We start from the raw sequence: 21,234 nt of genomic DNA, 5'->3' as shown, positions 1-21,234 counted from the left end.
AACCCAACACCAGCAATTACGAAGGAAGCCAGTTAAACCACATCCACCTTGGCTGTAGTTTTTAAGATTCCAGTAGGCTTGTAAAACTTCTTGGTTTCTCTGCATACATTCCAGTGTCACTGTGCCGGTTTCAGGGTGCTGCATCCCGGGTCAGTTATAACAACATCCATTGTGAGACAAGCTGTGGAGAGCGGCAACCTGTGACTGTGAGCCAGTGATGATGTGCTGAAGTAGGAACAACTTTGGAAGGATGTCCTAATGTCTGAGCTTGAATCATTCCATCATTTCCTCCTACACTGTCCTCCACTGAACCATCTCCTGTCGGGCCTCATTACTAGGGCTCTTTAGGACCTCAAGGACATGTGGAACAGTTGTGCTACTTTGTTAAAAAATGTTGTTTACGAGCTTCATACCATCAATGCTACTGAAATACAAGTATCAATTATCTACTTAGGTCTTTTAATTAACTCTTCTATACCCACTACTCTCAATCACACTGCTCCTCACGGTAACAACTGTGAATATACAGTTAAACAACACCTCTCAACATTTCTGCTTGACAATTTAAGCACACGGGGAGAAGGCTTTGAAAAAGAAAAGCTAAACCCATGGTTAAAACATCACGTGCCACATGCATTATTTCAATATGGCCAAATTGTGGTGCCCTAACATTTGTGATGTTTTTTTATTTTAGTCAAAGTGTGTTAAGTATTCTAGGGTCTCGAACATATCAAAAGAGTTATTAAGATACCATAAAAATAAATTAGAGAGAAATGCTAATGATTCAGACCAAACAGAGAATTATTATGCGAATACTTTATTATCAACGTGTGAATGGTGTTAGCTTTTTGTCTGGATATTAATAGTATATGAAAACTATACACCAAATCCAGGCTCATCCTAATTTTGCTGTATAATTTCTCAAGTTGGTATTGAAAGATTCTTTATCTTTATATATATTTATATATATAATATATATAAGCCAAAGTGCATTTTCCGTTTTTTTCCTCTTGTCCATATACACATTGCACCATACATAAATAATTACATTGTAAAAATGACTCCGTATTTACAAGTATAATATATATTTCATATAATATATAAAACTTTATATTAAATCTAGGTAGATGATATTTGGGATAGTTTGTGGGGTCCATCTGTGTCATCTGTGATTGTTGAGGAGGATCTCCAGCCAGCAGGGGCAGGAGGTGATGAACTGTCTTGAGTAGCAGGGGCCCCAGCCCTTAGCAAAGCTGATGCGCACACTGTTGGGGTCATAGGGTCCGTCAAGGAGGTCAGCCTCTGTGGTGTGCCTCAGGAGGCACGAACGCTCATAGTCAAACACCTTGATGGAGTAGCCTGGCATCACTTTTCGCACCACCAGAGTTCTGCTGTTAGGCATGTCCAGAGTAGGGGAGTTGACAAATATGGGGTGCTCACTGCGGTTATATGCCCAAACACCGTCAGGTTCTTTGCTGAGGAGGATGCCGTAGCCGATTTTGCCTCGTGTGCGCTGAACTGTGCTGCTGCGGTGTTCCAGGTTAAGCTGGCCCAGGCAGAAGCCCGTGCCCTGAGGTAGATCATAGAAGATGCTGACGGAGTGCTCGTACACTGTGTAGAGGCGACCCACACGAGTGCGGTGCTCCCAGTATGCCACATTACACCAGTGGCTCTGTTTAGGGGCATCAGGCAACATACTGGCATCTAAGAGAGACAGAGAGACAGTCATTAAACAAAACATACTCCAACAGCAAACAGGCCTAGTAAAAAGGAAGGCTTGAGTTTTAAGGGATTAACTATCTCTTTTTATTGTTCAGAGCAGATGGCCGTTCTATAAATACTAAAGGAGGCACTGTATTGAAATCTAAGCCTTGTATAAATACCACTGCATGCACATCCGTCCAACAAACACACACACACACGCACACACGCTACTATACATATCCCGGGAGTGGAGGGGATAGTGGGGTCAGGGCAACTGAAGACGTGTGCTTTCCTGTTTTGCCTCAAGAGGGCACTGTAATAATTAAACACTGACCACCCACCACAAATCCTGCCACTGCTGCTCACACATGCACTTTTAAAACAGACCTTGTTTACTGAAATGAAGTCAGGATTACACTCAGTGTTCCTACTGACAATTAGCAATTATCATTGCAATAAACTGCTGAGGCCAGAAAAATCCATTTTGCTTGTGAATAAAATTTTATCTTAGGATACAAACACATTTTTTTCTTTGCAGTAGAACAAAGGTTGCATCTCATTTCTAAACATCTTTGTCCAGTAAATCAGCTTGTTAATTTGGTTTTCATGGTTGCAGTCCTTCCAGTGACAGCCCTCAGCACTCCAAAGTGAGTTACTGCTCCCTAGACTAGACTTCTGTCTTCACCGTACTCAACAGACTCACAGCACTGCTGACTACTTTCAGAGGCTGCTTCAGTCCATGCTGCTCGTTGCTGTCATACATTTATATTGCTCATAAACTCTGTGGTAAGGGGAGAAGGGAGGAGAGGGGCTGATGAATGAGGAAGAAAAAGAAAAAAATGAGTTCCATGATCTCACATCCGTCTCCTCACTCTTCCCTCCTGGAGATCTTTCTCCTCTTCCCTCATCTTCCTCACATTCCATGAGAGTGGGGGTGAAGGGAGAAGGCCAGGCAGGGGGTACCCCTCCCCCTCCACCCAGCTCTTCCCCCTGCTGTGGGCCCAGGGACGGCATTCAGCTCCCTGACAACTTAGCACAAGACCGTGACCCGCTGACCCCCCAGCCTTCATGCTATCAGCTCCCATTAACTCACACACAGAGTGATGCCATTATTTTGCTTCAGAGAGTCTATTGGCACAGAGGATTTAAAGCCTGGGCCTGTGGCCCCATTCCTTTCAGTCTCTGCTCTCAGGGCTTAATGACCGCCCGCCCCATTAACAAACGCCTTTAAGGTGGAGCATCGCAGATCCACACAGCAACAAAATGCTTTGCCCAACTCCCACCCAACTAAACTGTTCTGCTGAGTGACCCACACTAGTAGAGTAGAGTTTATACAAAGGTTAGCAAAAACGTTGACCAGACTCGCACTGACAAAAAAACCCCGCTGGCTCAAGGCTCGCTGTGCTGTGGAGGGAGAGGCAAAGAGTGAGTGAGTGAGGATACGTGGGGCTGGCGGGAAGCTGCAGACAGGCTCTCTGTGTGTTTGCGCACACACCGATGGCTGAAATGACCCCCTCTCTTCAGGGGCCCCAACATGCATGTGCCATTAGTGAATTCCACACTCCAGCTCCTCCACTCTGAGCTCAGCTTTTACTGCAGCGTGGCTTGGCCACACAAAGAACTCAGCCTCAACTTGTTTATAGCCCTCTATTGTCTCAAATCAAATGGAGCCCACACATCAAGGTAAACTCACTTTGAAACTGTGCACACAAACACAAAAGACCAAATGGTTACCATCTCTTCTTTTTAACAAGAGAAGAATAAAGTAAAAACACTTTGGTCACTAGTATCTAGTTTTCACACGTAGCTTGGAAAGAAGAGAGACAGTAAGAGGAATGAGCAGGACAAAGGTTAGAAATGTATCTAATGTTAAGCCTAAGCCTGAGGAAAGACAATGAGCACACCGTGAGCCAGGCCTTTTCCTGTCACTCTGTTGTGTTAAGTGTCTACGTGTGCCTGTGCGCACATGTGTCTGTTTGGACAGGGAAAATCAGCCAGCGTGTTTGCGTTTTTGTCCTGAACTTGTGTGTTTTGGCTAAGTGGGGGTGCCGAAGTGAAAGCTTTGAGAGAAGAACTCATTAAGATCTCTTTAACTGAGCAGAGCTATTACCAATCATCAGGCTGTTTGGAAAATCTCTCCACAGAAACTACCACCTACACTTCTGAGCATGAGCTCGCCCTTCTTCAAGTGCTCAGTCTGAGTTTTACTTTCTGCTTCAGCCATGTTTGGATGTTCTTGAAATGTTTACCTACCTTTTCCAAATTGACATTCAGAGTATGTAGCCAAATTTAAATATTAGTATATGACCAGAAACCCAGACATTGTAAAAATTGTAAAAGTCAGACATTAGGTGATAACAGAACGGCACACATCTCCCTCCTTCTGACCATATCACAGACACCCAACTCTCTTCAACTCCATGTTGGGCTTTCGAAGGGTCTGTTCGGGGTGGAGCCATGATGGGCTGGGAGCAATTACTGGTGCTCTGCATCCATTTAACCCTGCCACCTTTTAACAGCTACGTTTACCCATTAGAATAGTAGCGCATGTTATTATTGTTATTTTATTCTCAAAAGCCTCTCCTCTTAGTGTCAGTCTCAGAGCCAATGGACACAGTCACAACATGGCTGCTATAATTCCTCATCTTATAGCCAGAGGCAGTGCTCTGAGTGACGTTAATGTCCTACATAACCACATTCAGATACTGGTATCAACAAAGTGCAGATCTCTCTCTCTCTCTCTCTCTCTCTCTCTCTCTCTCTATATATATATATATATATATATATATATATACAGATCTGCACTTTATTATATCTTATATATATAGATCTGTCATCTAAAACAGATCTAAAAAGTAGCTACTGCTGTTAAAGCAGTATGATAATAATGTTAGGCTTTGCTTTAAGTGTCATAATAATAAACAGGGATTTTAATGAGTGCTACTCCAACAACAGAAAGCAGGAATTCACCATGCAGAGTTTCCTTAATAAAATGTGAGCTCAATGGAAAGCATGTGAAAATGTTGTTTTTGCCATTTTTCTGTGGCCTCTATGACTGGAGTATAAAAAAGCAGCACTTGAGGTCTGACGACAAACACAGACTAATATACTGAGTTCTTTGGATCTCAGAAAACAAACAGGAACACATGCTCAAGTGTCTGCAAAAATAATTTAAATGTCAGCAACAAGTGGTCCAGGTTTAATGTAAATTATTCTTCTGTATGAAAAACGTGAGCACATGAAGTTCATCTGTGATGAATTTCAAAATAAAGTAAAGTAAATTGATTTGTTGGAAGTAGGAAAAACGGGCCAAATTATCAGACAGAACATATACTGATGCTGCAGCTTGCTACATACCTATGATGGATTTAATGTTGAGACTGTATAATCGTAGCCTGTAACACATAACAACAGCTGAAAAATGAATGTAGTGGAATATAAGTATGAAGTTGCATGTAATGAAAATACCCCATCCCAAGTATAACAGAAGTACTCCACACTAAGTATAGCACAAGTACAAGCACAAGTGCAGTACCTGTGTGGATGTACACAGTTATATTCCACCAGTAACCTATAGGCTACTGTTGTTGTCATGGGCAAAGCTAACTGCAAAAACCAAAGCTATCAAATAGGTTTTCCTTTATCAGCAGTAAAGATCAACATGCCATTAACACAATCCTTTATTACGGCTTTTCTGAACACAATTTGCTCAAGCCTTTATACAGGTTTACGTGTGGAAAAAAGCAGGTCACCCTTCTATGAGTTCCTTGCACTTGAGGGCAAGTCTGGATAATTACTACTAAGTACACAAAATAGGGGCTTGAAAGTTTCAATGGCAATCCTTGATGATCATCCAGTAATGCTTTTAAAGGCAGCATAAAAAGGAGGGGGAAAAATGGAGAAGCAGAAAAGAGCTGCCCCGGGGTAAACAGAGCTCGGCAGCCTTGGAGTGAGATGAATGGGAGGCCGAGTGTCAGGGACAGGCAGACAAACAACAGCTTCCCCTCCGTGCTAACATCTTCCCACCAAGCTCCGGGGCCACCTCCATTATACTTCATCTGTCCTAATCCAGAGCAGGGAGCAGAGATGAACTCATTCCTCCAAAACTTTGCTGAGGATGAAAAAGAAAAAAAGCAAAACACTGTTGCCAGTCCCTTTAAGCAGTGAAGTCGAGGGGAGGAGAGCAGCAAGGAGAGGAAGGGGAGCAGCAGTCTCTCATCCTGTGCCAAGGATTAGATTCCCCTCCAGCTATTAGACTCTACCAATGAACTCCAGGCTAAGGGACTGGTGGTGGGGAGGAGGGCATGGAGACTGTGTGTTTGTATGTATTGTGGTTGTGTGTCAAATGTTTTAACTAATTAACTAATTATTTAATAATTTCCTCTGAGCATACCTGCATTCTTCTTCGTGTTTGATTAAACTTTATTTTACAACTAAAACAACAAACTGCAACCAAGGCTACAGCCGCTCCCTCCTGTTCAGAGTATGGTATGACTTTAATTCTGCAGACAATGATTCCTACAGGCAACTATAACTCCTGAGCAGGCCACATTTAGGCTGGCGTCTGAGCTATCGCTGCCATCAAAGTCGGCTTTATCAGACTGACACGCTAACTGGAGCTGCTCTTATTTGTCTATGGATTTTTCTCCCTGAGGTCTGGCCTTTCTCTGCTGAGAGCAAGAGATAGAGAGAAGAAGACAGAAGTAAAGGGAGAGAGATATGTAGTAGGAGAAAACACAGTGAGAAACTGGATCCAGTCACCAAGGCTGGCTGGTCACAATGGGAATGCTTTACATTGTCATCCACTTCCTCTCCACTTTCCCTCTGTTTCTGTTTCGGGATGACCCCATGAGAGAGGAAAAGTGCTGTACCCTTGATAGCAGATAACTAACAGAATCCATAAATTAAATCAATAAATAACAGAGGGTGTAAAAAACACAGGAAGCTAAGGAGGCTAATATGGAGGAGCCATCTGGGCGTGTTAGTAAGAAGCCAGTGGTTTGAGAGAGAAGACTCCTTCTTTCTTGGGAAGAGAATGTGCTGCTCATTTCCTCCAAGTTTCCTCCAAAGCTCTACAATGTGTCTGAGACCTGGAGCACAAGTGATGGTGGTGATGCAAGTGAGGTCTAAGAGAGTCCTTCAGGGCATGTAAAAGCTCTGTGAAAACTGTGGGGGATGTTTGTGAATGTCATATGTATAGGCAGCGTTAAAGGCCAGCAGAGTGTGAGAGAGCACTGAAAGCAAAACACTCAGCGAACATCCTGCTGGGTGGCTGTGCCATTTCACCTCCTCATACAACCTGTTTGTGTGTGTGCGCGTGTGCAAAGCGTGTTTGTTTGTGAGTGAGCGAGGAAGATTTGAGCCAAGTAGGCAGAAGCGTCTGAGAAGAGGAGACCCTGCACATTCCTGAACTCCCCCCTCCTCACTTCCTACTCTGCTTAGGACTTCGGGGGGTGGGGGTGCAGCAAAAAGGTTGCTTACTTTCTTGACCTTTAGGAATCTTGTTCAGTGAAAAAGTATCATTAGATCATGTTATGTAGAAACACGTGTGGTCTAAAACTTTTATAAACAAACTTTAACTTAATTTAATTCATACGTTTCTTCAGAGTTGATGCGCTGTTCTTCTCAGAAAACCAAGACCCTACACTGAGGGAGGAAACCGGCTCTAGCTAGCCTGTACGCTCAAGCTTGGTTTCAAATGAACAATAACAAGGAACTCTATTATTACGAGTTATATTAGTCTGACTAATTTAAGGCGAAAGGTAGGTATTTGGTTTCCACTGGCCTGTGAGGTGGAGTGGCTGTGATGGGCAGAGTTGCCGTTCAAACAACGGTTACCTATTGATTGGCCCAGTGGATCAGAGTCTGTGAGGAGAATGTGTTCTGTCAGGATAATGTGGCACCAGAGTTTCTGTTTCAATCACAACACTTGCTGGGCTGTAACCCACACTGCTCCACCGCGGGCATCCAGACACCAGCTCCTCAAACAAAGACAACTGTTTCCCCCCATCTCCGACAAGTCAGCCCATTTACAACAAGCAAGACAGTCATTAAAAATGCAGGAGTGAACATTTCCAATAATTCACAAAGTCCTTCCCTGTCAACATCTGCAAAAAATCTTGAAGCTAAAGGGAATGGCAGGATTTCATTAAGTAAATTATGTGCTGGCAGTCACAGAGAGGGGAAGAGGGGGAAGCTACAGCCAGACCTCTAATCTAAACCGTACCCTGAAATGCGACAGCCTGACTGCACGTACTGAGACACGCAGCCAAGACTTCAGAAATGCACACAAATAAAAGATAAGTAAAACACACATTACAAAAGTAAATACAATTTTCCCTGGGGAACATAATCAATGACAAATTTCACATAAGCATGTTTGCTATGAATACCCAGTACTTGCAAAAACCTGATTCCAGGGTATAAATTGCTTTGTCAAGTTGTACTGTGTGTAGAACCTGAGGACATACATACTAGTACATGCTCAGGAAATAAAATACCTGAATGGTGAGCCAAGCCACCGTAAACAACATATTATGAGGGGTGTTTGCTGGGAAAACTTTTCTGTTAAGATATGAAAAGCATAAGCTTTCAAGGAAAAAGATAAAAGGCAGAATTATGTCTATCATGCTTGGCTCTATGTTAGGACAAGGGAGAGGAATGAAGATATAGTTCCAGCAGATTAATTTCAAGATAAGAAATGAGAGAAAAAACTCCCCCCCCCAAAAAATCGAGAGCCTGTCTCTCAGTTTACACGTGTACAGTGCAGAGAAAATTAACCAGGCCTTGATACCTTGGGAGTGTTCACCCATCTACAGTGAGTTCCTATGCTTCCCCTCTGGCTGTAAAAGGCTTGTGTAGAGATGTCAAATGACATGGGCCTCTACAGTTAATCCACACACAGCATTCTGGAGGCACAAAGAATGCACTGGCTATTCTGAGTTAAAAGTACTGACAGCAATAGGTTCAGGCACAACTGTCAATGCTCCTCTGGGGAGGAAGGGAAAAAATCTTAAATCTATTTTCGCCAGCAATCAGACCACAAGCCTAAATCATAGCTGACCAAGGCCAGAGTCTGGATTTATAATTGTGTGTAAAATGGTCAAAAAATAAAAAGCATCCAAAACTGGCACCTCCTTCACTACTCTTTGCCAAGCGATGCAAGGCAAGTACATTTACAGTGGCCAGCTCAAATGGAGTATTGTTCCTCCTCTCAGCCTTGAGAGGAGGCGCGCTAAAACACTAAACTAACAGTTGGACATTCCATACATTTTTAATGGCATTGCACACTCTTTATTTGTTGCTGTAACCCTGTGCCCTCAGCTGGGTGAATGGAGCTATTGGTGGAGGCTGGTGCCGAGCTGTGGTGTGAAATGAGTCAAGATGGCAACAGCAGCCCTCTGAGCACACGACAAGATTAGCTCACTCACTTTGTTTGCTAAGGTAGAATATGGGGCAAAAATTATAGCCTGAGAACACCTCCTGTTATTTCTACTGACTGTACTTCTATCTGTGTGGCAAGGGCTAAAATGAAACACAGTCCACCCAGTCCACACTGAGCACAGTGCACTCAAATAAATAAAAAGTTAATTCAAATGACAAGCACAGCACTGTGAGTTTAGACTCATAGTCATGCATAAGGCTGTAGATTAATTTTTATCTGTGTGCCTTTCAGAAGTTAGTTAAACACCCAGCAGCACTGGCACCACACTGGCTTGCCAAGCGGACACAGATAAATACTAAGCTCAGCAGGTTAGTTTCTGTTGACATGTAAGGGGTTTCAGGCCTCTCCAAGGACTGCTTTAGATTAGCAAGGCTTTCACTTTGCATGCAGAGGTCGCATTACCTCACTACGTCTAGGACCTGTGTTGCCAGTTCTGACAGAAAATCAGAGTAAATGCAGTGTAAAATCAACTCAATAAAGTGACAACACTTCCTCCTCTACATTTCTATCACCTCAATAAAACCATATGAATATATTTTAACACACACAAACACACACACCTCCTTCTATGCACACACACAAACCCATATTATTAACAAGCCAACAGGTCACAGACTGTGGAGGACTACTGGGGATCTTCAATGTCATAACCTCAGCCAGAAAGATTTGCAAGTGGATTTCTGACACACCACAGTCTAACAATGCTGAGAAAGGGAAAATGAAAAATGGCCTTATCGCTCTTATCAATGGCTCTTTCTGTCTGTGTATGTGTGTTACGTAAGGGGAAACGGAAGCCAGTCTCCCAGGACAGGAACGGATACTTGAGACAAGGACTGTGGGTACAGGCCCTACACCACTACAGAGAGAACAGAGCACAAGACCGTTCAGGATGTATAGCTACAACACCCCACCCCCAGCCTAAAATGAACTCTGTAAACTGGACCTGACAAACGGGTGAGGAGAGCCCCTTCACGCCCCCTGAGATGCTGGCCTTCTCTTCAACATTCCTCGGTCTCCCCCCACTGTCAAAGGGGCAATTCACTGCTCTGCTCTGCTACAAAACCCAGGCAGCTTTTTAAAACAGGATGTTTGTCTGAAGCCTCCTTCCCCTCAAATAAACAATCCGCAAAACCTGATTTCGGGAGGCAGGGTGGAAGCATTCGAGTCACATTATTTCCACATCCCGTATCCTGGAGCATTGGGGCTCCTGAGGGAGTGTGGGCGGCCAGGCGCTGGGAAGGCTCTGGGCTGCGGTGGAAATCTGAGGCCATGTGCCAGGCTGCAGGGGGAGATGATCCCAGGTTGCATCGCTCTGGGTTCTGTGGGATGGAGGAGGGGGATCATGCCTCGAGGCGGGGAGGGGGACATTGCTAACATGCTGATGCAGTTGTCAGTCCATCAGACCTCATACTACTATCTGAGCTTTGCAGAGTCAGTGTACTGTTGCTATGTTGAGCGTTAGGTGTCTGCGCTGTGGGAAATATACAAAGTATATGGTAACCACACTGCATTATTAATGCTGAATAACAATTATTAGAATTCAACTAAATGTGATGGCTCCTGAGCTACGAATTAATCATTTGGCTTTGGATTTGGATTTGGGTGTGTTGTAAATGATGTCACCTACACTGTGTCACTCAGCATCACACTTAAGCTCAGAGGAGAAAAATAGAGAACAACTTAAAAGCACTTTCTATAAAACACCACGACCACTGCCACAAACTGAAACGATGATCTAATATGGAAAATCATAATGAGACATTTCAGAGGCAAATTAGAGGTGCAATTTATCCGAAATCCTTTCAGATGTGTACGGCAGATATGCTATTTAATTAGTCCCTAGCAGAAGCAGAATCACATGCCTTCAAAGTCAGATCAACAAGTATGGGTCCAATCTAATCTGCTTTAATCAAGAGAAGCATCACATGGCTTTATCAGACTGTCTAATTAGTGCATGCATTTCTAATGTCTCTGACACAGACAGTGGAATGATTTGATGCTTGGTGCTGGTCTCTTCCTGACACAGACAGGCAGTCTGTGATTAGTATTGACTGCAATGTAATTTGCTTAGCTCTTGTGTGTGAATATATGTCAGCATGCATCAGGACTCTAAGGAAGAAACAAACATAAACCCTTACAGATGCATATTACGCTCTGTACGCTGTAATTTCCCCTAAACAATCTGACTCACGTGATATCATTTCCCATCTAGCTGCTGTCTTGATGTGCCTCAAGAATTAGTCAATCAGACGGGACCTGACACAATGCCTGTCTGCACAGGAGACATCCACAGAGACAGCAATGGCTTTTCCTCCGGAGACATGTTGGCAGACAGAGGAGAGGTCTGTATGATTACTGTGTGAGGACCCTGACTACCTATGCCTTGCTTCAGTAAGCACAGCAGCACTCTGTGTAATCGACATCTAGCAACTTTCAGCCTTTCCATTCCCTCTGTTCCAACTTTCCTATATTATCGGGACTGTGGAGAAAAAAGAAAAACAGATAAAAAGGACAGTGACTCAGGTCACGCTGTGTGTCCTTTAGTCATTTGATCCAGCAAATCTGAGGGAGCCCCTTCATTCACTCTGAACTCACACAAACATGAGCATGTACACACAGTATTATGCTGACAAATTCCTCTCAGTTGAGGACACAACCTCTGATGACTGAAGAATGTAGGCAGACTGGAGCCACGATCTTACAATGGTCTAAACCAGGCACAGAGGAAAGGCCTACTCTCTCATTGTACTTAAATATTGTTAATATGGCAAGCACTACACAATGTGACCTTTAGATGCTATCTTTAATGACTGAAATTCTTAAGCAGCAACACAAAATCATCTTGGCATCTCTCCTCATATTCAGAGCAAGCGCTGGCCAGAGGTGCAAGATAATGAAGAAGTGACACACACAAAGAGCCCCCAATGTCACAGACAATGTGACTGACATAATAAAGTTGGTGTGTAGGAGGGAAAACACTCTCTCAGACAGTCATACAGGAAGCAATGAGATCTGCTTCAAAGGGCTTAACTCTGATGTCCACATGACGAGGCCCATGCTCTGAGGAAACAGGTGTGCAGACAGACTGGGAAGGCAGCAGCAGCAAAGGTACATTCCCTGACACAGAGCTCCAGTATTTATGACCAGGCTCTAAAGCCGGGCACCATCATGACATAAACAGACAACAAAGCATCACTGCATCAGTTAGGGTTAAATAACTTGTTGCCAGCTGAAAAATAATCATCCATGCAGTAATTATCCAGTGGAAGACTCTTACATTTAGTTATTTACATAGGTTCTTACCTATTTGCTTAGTCAAATCCAGGTGGTGACTTTGTTTTGGACAGGCAGTGTATTTTTAGATATTCTGAATCTTGGTTGAAGTGGTATAAACTGATTCTCTGCCATTGTGAGATGCAAGAGAATGCTCAGTGATTACGTCTGTAGCCTTGGGCTGCAAACTGTAATTGATTAGTTGACTACACCCCACCCACCCAGTGCCCCCACTGCCCCTTAGACTTGCTTTTAAGAGGTTTACTTGTTCCTGCATGAAGGGTGGAGTTTGGATCCCATACAACTCTGGTTACACATAGACAGTCTCTATCCGAGCAGGGGGATTCACAAGGAAAGTCAACTCCAGGTCAGCAGCATAATCAACAAAATCTATTACAGGCCTATATGTGAAAGCAGAACTAAGTAGGCTTTTAACAGAGGCCTTCAAAAATGTTGTGGAGTCTAAAACTAAAGAACCACCTTACAGGCTATTTGCAACACAATCGGAGTCAAACTGGCTGCACAAATTAGCTCACAGCACTGAAAACTACCACCCTGCAGAGCACTGGTCATTCTCTTGCTTAAGTCCAAGTTGCTGAGTTTGTCACAGCCAATGCAGAGTGATCTGGCCTGGCCTGTGCAAGCAGCAGCACAGTTGGAAGAAACCAAAGCCTAGCATGTCTAGATTCTCCCTCCTCACCACAGCCTCTGAGGAATTGTGGTGCGCGCTCTGACAAGCCCCTCATTTGTTGACTCAGGGAGTGTCGCCGGGCCATGCTGAGGTGGTGACAGCATGTGTACTGGGGAGGAGGGTGCCCTTGCTGACTGAATACTGCACTGCCAGGTAGCCATGTCAACTGCTCATGTGTCCAGGCCTCTGAGCCATGGCAGACCCTTTAACAGGAAATGCTGTTCCCTGCAAGCCACAAAATGAGGGCTCTGATGCCCCGTGCACATGATCCTGTGCATGCTGGCTGCAGCCCTAGAATTAAGGGGGAGGCGTGCTTACTCTGTGCCATGAGAAAGGAGTGTTTCATTTCAAATCAGTGGACAGGAGTGTTTCTACATACTTCCTTTGGTGTGGCCCCATTCACAGGAGCAACTCCATTTCCCTGAACCCACCCCTCCCTGCAGCCCACTTACAGCCAGGCTAGATAGAGTTGTACATGTGAGTGTCTGCACACATTCATATGCACAACTATGTGTACTTGTGTGTGTTTCTCTGCAAGCTTGGATCTTATTACAGTTTGATCCCACTCAAATATTTCTGAAAGAAAAACAGAGGAGGGGAGGCCGGCTCTGTGACCAACACACACGCCCCGCTGAACCTCTGCATCGTTCACAATGAAACCTTTATCTTTAAAGCCTGGACTGTTCGTAATGGCCCTTAATGAGAAGGAATAAAGTACAACATCAAACTAAAATGACCTTCGTAAGTTTGTGTTTTCATCCAGATACACTCAACAGCTATGAAGTACAGCTCTGAACTTTTGCTAAAGTACACTGTGAAAGAATTATGCCTCCCTTTTCTTTTTTCAGCAAGACTTAATTTAACCATTCCAAGGGCACAAAAACAGGACACTCCAACACTCAGCAGTCGGAAAACTCTGCTGAGACTTATTATTGTAATAATACAGTGATCCATGTGTTATAATACTCTAATTTAAATCTGTATGCACAGACACAAACCTTTAAATTAATTTATAACATGGACAAATGTACACACAGGGCAGCCTGGTGCAAACACAACAGCAAATAAGACACTTGTTGTTTATTAAGAAAATAACATGGGTCGTATGTCATTTAATACTCAAACTAGTTATTTTAATCATAGTTCAGAGAAAGAGCGAAGACCCTGAACCATGTGTAAATTAGGTTTACTGCAAGTTATATTTCTGTAGTAATTCTTCAGTCAAGCCAGTTGATACACATTCCAGCACTGCTACTTCAAATAGCCGATCATACATATATCTAAGGTCAAGACAAGAAAGATTTAAAGTTGAAATTTAGTATCTGATACAAATCACTCAATGATTAGGACCTGAAGATCTTGTCTATGTGCTACATGTCAGACCACACATTCCAAAACTGTACAGTATGTCTTCTGTGCTAACAAAAAACAAATGCCCCTTACTCCTACAAATTGCTCAGTACCATAGAGAGACAAATGAAGACAAACAAAGTTCTCTGTGTGAAACTGAACTGAAATTCTATTTTGACAAATTACTTCAGTGTTATTTACTGGCTCCTCAGGGATTATAAACTTCTGGTAATCATTCGTTTTTTTAATCAGTGTAAAACATGTTTGGAATAAACTCATTATTTGGAACTAGTGACAGTTGGAGAAACACACCCACCTGAGAATTCCCCTGGTGTGATGTTTGGTGAGCTGGCTGCCTCAGTTTCAGTGTAAGACAGTGTGGAGTCTGACAGATCTGTGAGGAATAAAACAGAAATGAGCTCTTCATCACTTGACAGTGACAACTGCTACTCTGAATTCAGTGGCTACATCTGTGTACCACTTCATTTCAACTTGAAAATGATTCTTATTTTACATAACAGTCAAAACGATTAAAGCCATATTGGGCTATCCCATTGTGGATAACTTTGCAACTTCAGTAACAGGTTCTAACTGATGACATCCTCTCAAATGCCGCCAGAAACCTCAGCTGTACTGGGGCTTGCAGCCATAGCTAGCAGCCAGGCTCCAGAGTCCCAGCAACCCACAGTAAATACTATCCACACAATACTGGCTTTAGCTGGCATGATGACGTTATGCCACTTGCGAGCCTGACTGGCCATACTGGACAGGTTGTGAACATTCATATTAATGGTTACTTAAAAAAAGATTAAGTATGTAAAGCATACTTCAAGTATCACAGAGTCATCATCAGTGCATCTGTCACTTACCCAGTGGCTTATGTTCTTCATTAGGGGATAGCCTCGAATAAGGAGGTGGGGGTGACTCTGTAACACAAAACAATAATGTTAATAACCTAATAAAGGTGCAAGAGAAAGGTAAACTCAGTCTACTAAGTTTCTCAATGCAAGTGAATCATGCGTAATTAATCATTTAATTAACTGTTGTGGGGTTTTAGAAGGTCTATCTCACGTTCATTAGACACAAAAAGCAGAGTTAAGAAGACCAAAGCCTCTGCTAAATCTTCAGTGGCAGGTCAACTATCAGGTTACTGTAATTATCTAATACAACAAATCGCATACTTTATATGCTAGATATTTCACATATAAAAATCTCTGGTAGCCTATATGCATGTTACATATTACAGAAATATGAACTTACCAAAACATTGTTTTGGTAACAGAACAAATGCAACCAAAAACATACTTCTATAGCTGTTTTAAGCACATATTACTCTCTCTACTGAAAGAGTTGTTACTGCAAACACAAATTAGCCATAATTTCTAGTGAGTAGTTTAATAAATCTGTGTAAATATCTACTTTTAACTGAACTTCTCACTTTGTATAAAGCCCTTGACTGTATCTAATAAAAGGAGGAGAAATGAAGAGAACAACTTGCACAAGAAGGAAAACACAAAGGAACGAAAACTTTGTGAGCACACTGTGACCTCGCCTACAGGGAAAAGGGGAAGGAGAAAAGCATAATAGCAGCGGGTCCTTTAAGAGTGGCGGCAGTAATTGCCAGGATCTGAACTCAGTCACTCAGATACACAGCTAGTCAGTCTGGCGCCAGTAGTATGCAAACTGTATATTATCACCACTCCTTCACCTAAATAGCATGAGGGGACCTCCTTAGGACAAAAGGGCTTTTAAAGCGCAACTTGAAACTGATCTCATTCAAAAAGTATAATGCCTGGCAAAATGAAAGGAAAAACTTTTTGTCCACTAAACTCCAAGCTGTCTGCAAAACATTGTATGTTTTATTCTTATAAATGTCCAATGTGAAACTGAAGTTTGTTTTTATTTCAAAAAAATTATTTCAAACAAACACTAGTGGAATGAGTTGCAGTTGAAAATACTTTAATGCAAACTGTTTTTAAGCCATGTTTTTGGGTTTGTTTAATAAAGGATTTAAATGTTTTTTCTTTTCATTTCAAATGTATTTCTTGCATTGAATCTTACATAATTCCATACTTTTCTCTTTTTCATTTGCAAACAAAGTAAAAACCAGTGATTAAGGTCTTGATTCAAAGCCCCCCTTCTTGAATAGCATGAAAGAAATACCAGCTCTATCGGGCCACGCATGAGCGCATGTGAGCTATGTCTACTACGAGCCTTAGTCCCAGTATAGGGTATGTGTCCCTCTCCCTCCTCTAACAATTCATCTTGCTAGTTTTAGTGGAAAGATACACATACAGCATAGCCTGACATTCACTTTAGTGGGGGGAACAAATTGCATACTCTTTCTATCTAACACAATCTATATAAACTAACAAAAAACATGCAACTTCATTGCTCAATACAACTGTATCTGATCGTATCGGATAGTATGGCAGGACATGAGAGTCAAGTGCAGTTCAGTTCAGTTTTCCACACTTGCGTGCTATATATTCTGATATTGTTGGACTTATGACTTTGAAGTGCTTGTCACAGCCAGCTGGCTCTAGTAAACATGAATGTTATGGAAAATCCACCTCCTGTGCCAGTGAGGACACAGAAATACTGACGCTTGCATCTTTGTACATGATACCACACGTTGCCCTCGGGTCAGCGGGGTCGAGTGGCCAGCGTTTAACGTTTGCCAAATCACAGGCCAGTCACCTGCCAAAATTGAATCTGTTTAATATAGGTCAGGGAGGGTCTGCCATAGATAGCTCATTGATTGTGGAAATAAAGTTCAATCTTCCAAAACCAACTAAACTCAAATACAGTATGGCACCAAGTCCAAACATCTATGCGAGTAAATATGTATACACATCATATGCTGTTGGTAGTGTCAGCCTACCCACCAATAACCGTACAAGCAACAAAAGAAAGAACTGAAAACTGCTGTACTGAAAATCACATTGACGGAACTAAGACTTAAGATGTCATGAACTGTTTGGGAATTTATTAAAGTCTTAAACACAGAAACAAACACACTGTCTCACAGAAAGGCCCAGATGTCACAGGCCAGTGTGAGCAATGCTCTGCTAAAAACACCAAACTGTTTAAATACAACTTTCTGGGCAACGAAAATCTTCAAAAGTGACAACCATTTTAAAATGATCAAATATTTTGCATGCGTTTTAGTATTTGTCAATGAAAGGGGACATCAAAATAAACAGAACTGCCAAAACAAGAGAAAAACACACACTTAAGTTGTCAAATCAACTGCAGCTCTTGTCTCTTGCTCAAAGGGAGATTATTATTGCTCACCTTGCCAAAAGGATGACTTTTGTAATCATTAACTATTTAATCAAATGGCTACCTTTGCAGTCAAACAACACCAGACAAATAAAGCAGGGCGATAGGGAAAGACTGAGCATATTTCAAGGCCCTTTGCAGTTTTACAATCTTAAAAAGTTAATTTCTAGCATGCAACTATCAAATCAGTGCAGCTTTTTAAGTTATAATGTGGCAGTATAGCATTTTGAATGCAAATGAAAAGAATTACTGAACTGAACCTATAGGATTTGTGTTAATGCTTAGACAACATGGGCATGTTCAGAAGTAAAGATAATCTTCTAAAACGAAGTGAAAAGAAGGTTAGAGAAACCTTATACTGCCACAGTAAACAAGGGGTGCCTTATGGTCCTCTGTTAATGGACTACATGGTGACTCTACCCACGAAACAGCATCTAGACAGCCTGTAAGATACTACATTGAACAAGCAAATGCCCTTACCTGGCCCACAGAGCCGGCTGTAGTGATAAGGGTTGCAGCATACTGATGGACTGTCCAAGGCCCCAAAGCTCTTACACTCACAGAGTGGTTTGAGCTGGGCCGAGTGCTGAAGGTCGGACCAGCGGTACAGTTTACATACAAGCAGCTGGGGGGATGCCACATGTCCGCCCAACCTCAGCTCTGTCCGGGAAATCAAAACACAGTCGCTCGGCATCGCTCCTCTGGACTCTACTGCTTCTAGTAAGGTATCCAGAGCCCGTTCCTTTAGCCGTTTCAAAAGAGAGTATGTGGCTGATTTCAGTTCTTGCTCCAACACCGTGCGTGGCATCGCCTCCTGCGCCTCAGGAGAGCCGCTATCCCGTGGTCCAAGGTTCCTCAGCACGAAGTGACACGACGTTGGATCCCTGGGACCCTGAGCCGTATCTGGACCCCTAAGTTCGGAGTGGTCCCGGTCTTTAAATAAGCAGCACGTCACTGTCCTGCATTCGCTGTCCTGCATGGAGCGGGGGCTCCCCTGCTCCCGAACGCACACCGCAGCCCCATCTTGGTCCGACGTGACCCCCAAGACGCTGCTCTCCACGGGGCTCCGAGTGCACACCCCCCCTATGTCCCCTAAAAGAGACCCGCTAGGGGTCATCGGTCTGAACTCCGTTTTGGGAATTTTCTCCGGGTTGTTGCCGAACAGATCGTCCCTACAGCCCTCACTACTTTTGCCATTTCCATCTTCCCCTTCTTTATCTGGGATCAAACGGCTTCTCCAGAGTCGCCGCACAAGACCTGAGCGTTTCGTCCTGAACATACGACAACTTGAAAATCTATATGGGGGTTTTATTCTTGTACGGATATCCGAATATTACAGATACTTCTGCGGTCGTTGCAAAACATTAAAGTCTGTGAAATGCCGTGCAATGCGTGCACAGCCAGCTGACGAGCATTGGTGGCAAAGCCGCAACATTAGAGTGAAGGCTATTTTGTTGCATCTACAACAACAAAACCACGCAGTAAATGCACCGAAGCATTCCGATCAAAATGCATTCATTTATCAAACGATACTGTGAACAACCGAGCAGGTGAAACTGTGCCTTATGATCCAGGAGCGCTGCGGAATGGATTGTTTATGTTTGTTATGAACGATTAAAAAACGCAGAATGCATAATAATACAACATAATATATTTAGTCATATAATCCAAACGTAGCAGCCTTTAACCCAGGACAGCAACTCGCAGCCTCGAACAGTTTCGGACTTTTAACAAGCTCAAATCTACTTTCTACACCGGCACATTGAGCATGAGGTACTTCGAGGCGATTTAATCCCAAGAAAATGCACTTGAAGTCAGGCTCCGTCTTCTTCAGATTTCAGTGCACTTCTTTTTTTTTTTTTTTTTTACAATCCCAATAAAATATCCATGCGAGCTGAAACTACATTAAGAGAATCAATCCGCTGCTGATCGCGCTCCTGCTTCTCTACTCACATCTAAAACCAAACTGCAGCCCAGATCCCTGTCTTTCTCCGTTTCTCTCTCTTTTCTCGCCCCCTCTCTTCCTCACACACACACACACACACACACACACACACACACACACACACACACACACACACGGGGCCCCCGAGGAGAGCGGTGGAGCCATTGGCTGACTACCATCATGTGCTAGTCTAGACACTTTGGCGGCTGTGAGCTGCACTGATTGTTGCGCAAACAAGGTTTCAAGTTTCTTAACTCTTAAAGGCGAAACACCAACCTTTCGTTTTTAAGTTAAAGTTACTAAAACTATTTTCTATAGGAAGTGTTTGTGTTTACCACTAAACACTGTAACTGAGCAACTCTCACATGTAGATGTTTTATTTTTTCCACTAAAAACTCAAATTCTCATTTTTTAACATGACACTGAAATATTAGTTGAAAACTGCTGGAGGATATGGGCACTGGCCAAATCTTTGACTTGGTCATTTAAATTTTAAAAATATTTTTATGTGGATTATAAAGATTAAAAATAAAACATAAAAAAGACTTAAGAATAATAAAAGTCAGTTATTAGTCATGACTGTCGGTGCTTTGCAGGATGCACTGGACACAGACGACATGTTTGAGAAGCACTATAGTTTATTCTAATGATGCCGCTGTTTTGATCCCTGATGAGACTCAATGACCAACTATGAACTCAATAATAAGCATATAGCAGAATTATCACCTCTCTGAGAGTTTCAACAATAACTGAGAAATTATAACCTTGTAAAACAGGGCAGAGTTGATGCATTGGACAGCATTAGACTGTACAGGGGTACCTAATAAAATGGCCAGTGAGTGTACACCAACAACTGTGCCAAGATATTATTTTTATGAATTCTTGGACCATATCCTAGACCAGCACTGCAGCTTAGTTTTGAGTCTTGGTAGCAGTTTTGCCAGCTAGTTCATACATTCAAATGAACACAATTACCCATGTTAGCTTTGGGGAAGCTAATGCAGGTTCACATGTGGAGTTACAGCACTACTCGCTCCTACTGCTGAGCTAGACTGCTTGCCTCATCCAAGTTTTAACTATTGCTTTAACTATATAACATACAAATAATATAACTATTAGTAATATTTTTTTGCATGCATCATGTTGTTGTTGTTTTAACAACCACTTTCTAAGAGTGTATTTCAAACATATTCGACATTGTTTAGCAGTTTATGGGCACGTCTATGCTACTGTAGCTGAGTTCATTAAGGCATCTTTGTGTTTAAAACACAGATCTCTACCCTTATATCTGTGACCAAACAGATGGTGGCAGTAATGCAGCATTTCACTTTTAAAAGCGGTTCGACTTAATTTTTGGACCATAAAAAGTCTAAATGGTTTTTTCTGATACCATTTGCTGCTTGTTCTGTGATTAGTCGAACCAATTCAGTGAAATTCTTGCAGCCTGCCTGCTAAATCCAACACACAGAGCGAAAACAGATGTAGTATACCATTTCTCCTTAGCCTTTATTTTGAGACTTGCTTGTTTGTTTGTCCTCTACA

General features: G+C 42.6%; 1 protein-coding gene across 1 annotated transcript; it reads right to left on the bottom strand.

Moving 5' to 3' along the window:
- Positions 1-800: 800 nt before the first annotated feature.
- On the bottom strand, positions 801-19,758 carry smad6b (SMAD family member 6b). The gene is made up of 4 exons (XM_026365075.1): positions 18,228-19,758; positions 15,332-15,388; positions 14,779-14,856; positions 801-1,704 (listed from the first exon to the last, which is right to left on the bottom strand). Exons 1-4 carry the CDS (start codon positions 19,024-19,026, stop codon positions 1,163-1,165), a joined length of 1,476 nt encoding a protein of 491 aa, XP_026220860.1. The 5' UTR covers positions 19,027-19,758; the 3' UTR covers positions 801-1,162.
- Between the last annotated feature and the right edge of the window lie 1,476 nt (positions 19,759-21,234).

This window comes from Anabas testudineus, chromosome 6 (genome assembly GCF_900324465.2).
Source record: "Anabas testudineus chromosome 6, fAnaTes1.2, whole genome shotgun sequence".
Lineage (NCBI taxonomy): Eukaryota > Metazoa > Chordata > Actinopteri > Anabantiformes > Anabantidae > Anabas > Anabas testudineus.
This window is presented reverse-complemented; position numbering and strand designations above follow the sequence as displayed.

Excerpts from the sequence above, each read along its gene's own strand:
- smad6b (XM_026365075.1), bottom strand. The coding sequence starts at position 19,026 with ATGTTCAGGACGAAACGCTCAGGTCTTGTGCGGCGACTCTGGAGAAGC. Across the intron at positions 15,389-18,227 it reads CAGCCGGCTCTGTGGGCCAG|AGTCACCCCCACCTCCTTAT; the intron begins GTAAGGGCATTT and ends TTTGTGTTACAG. Across the intron at positions 14,857-15,331 it reads TGAAGAACATAAGCCACTGG|ATCTGTCAGACTCCACACTG; the intron begins GTAAGTGACAGA and ends TATTCCTCACAG.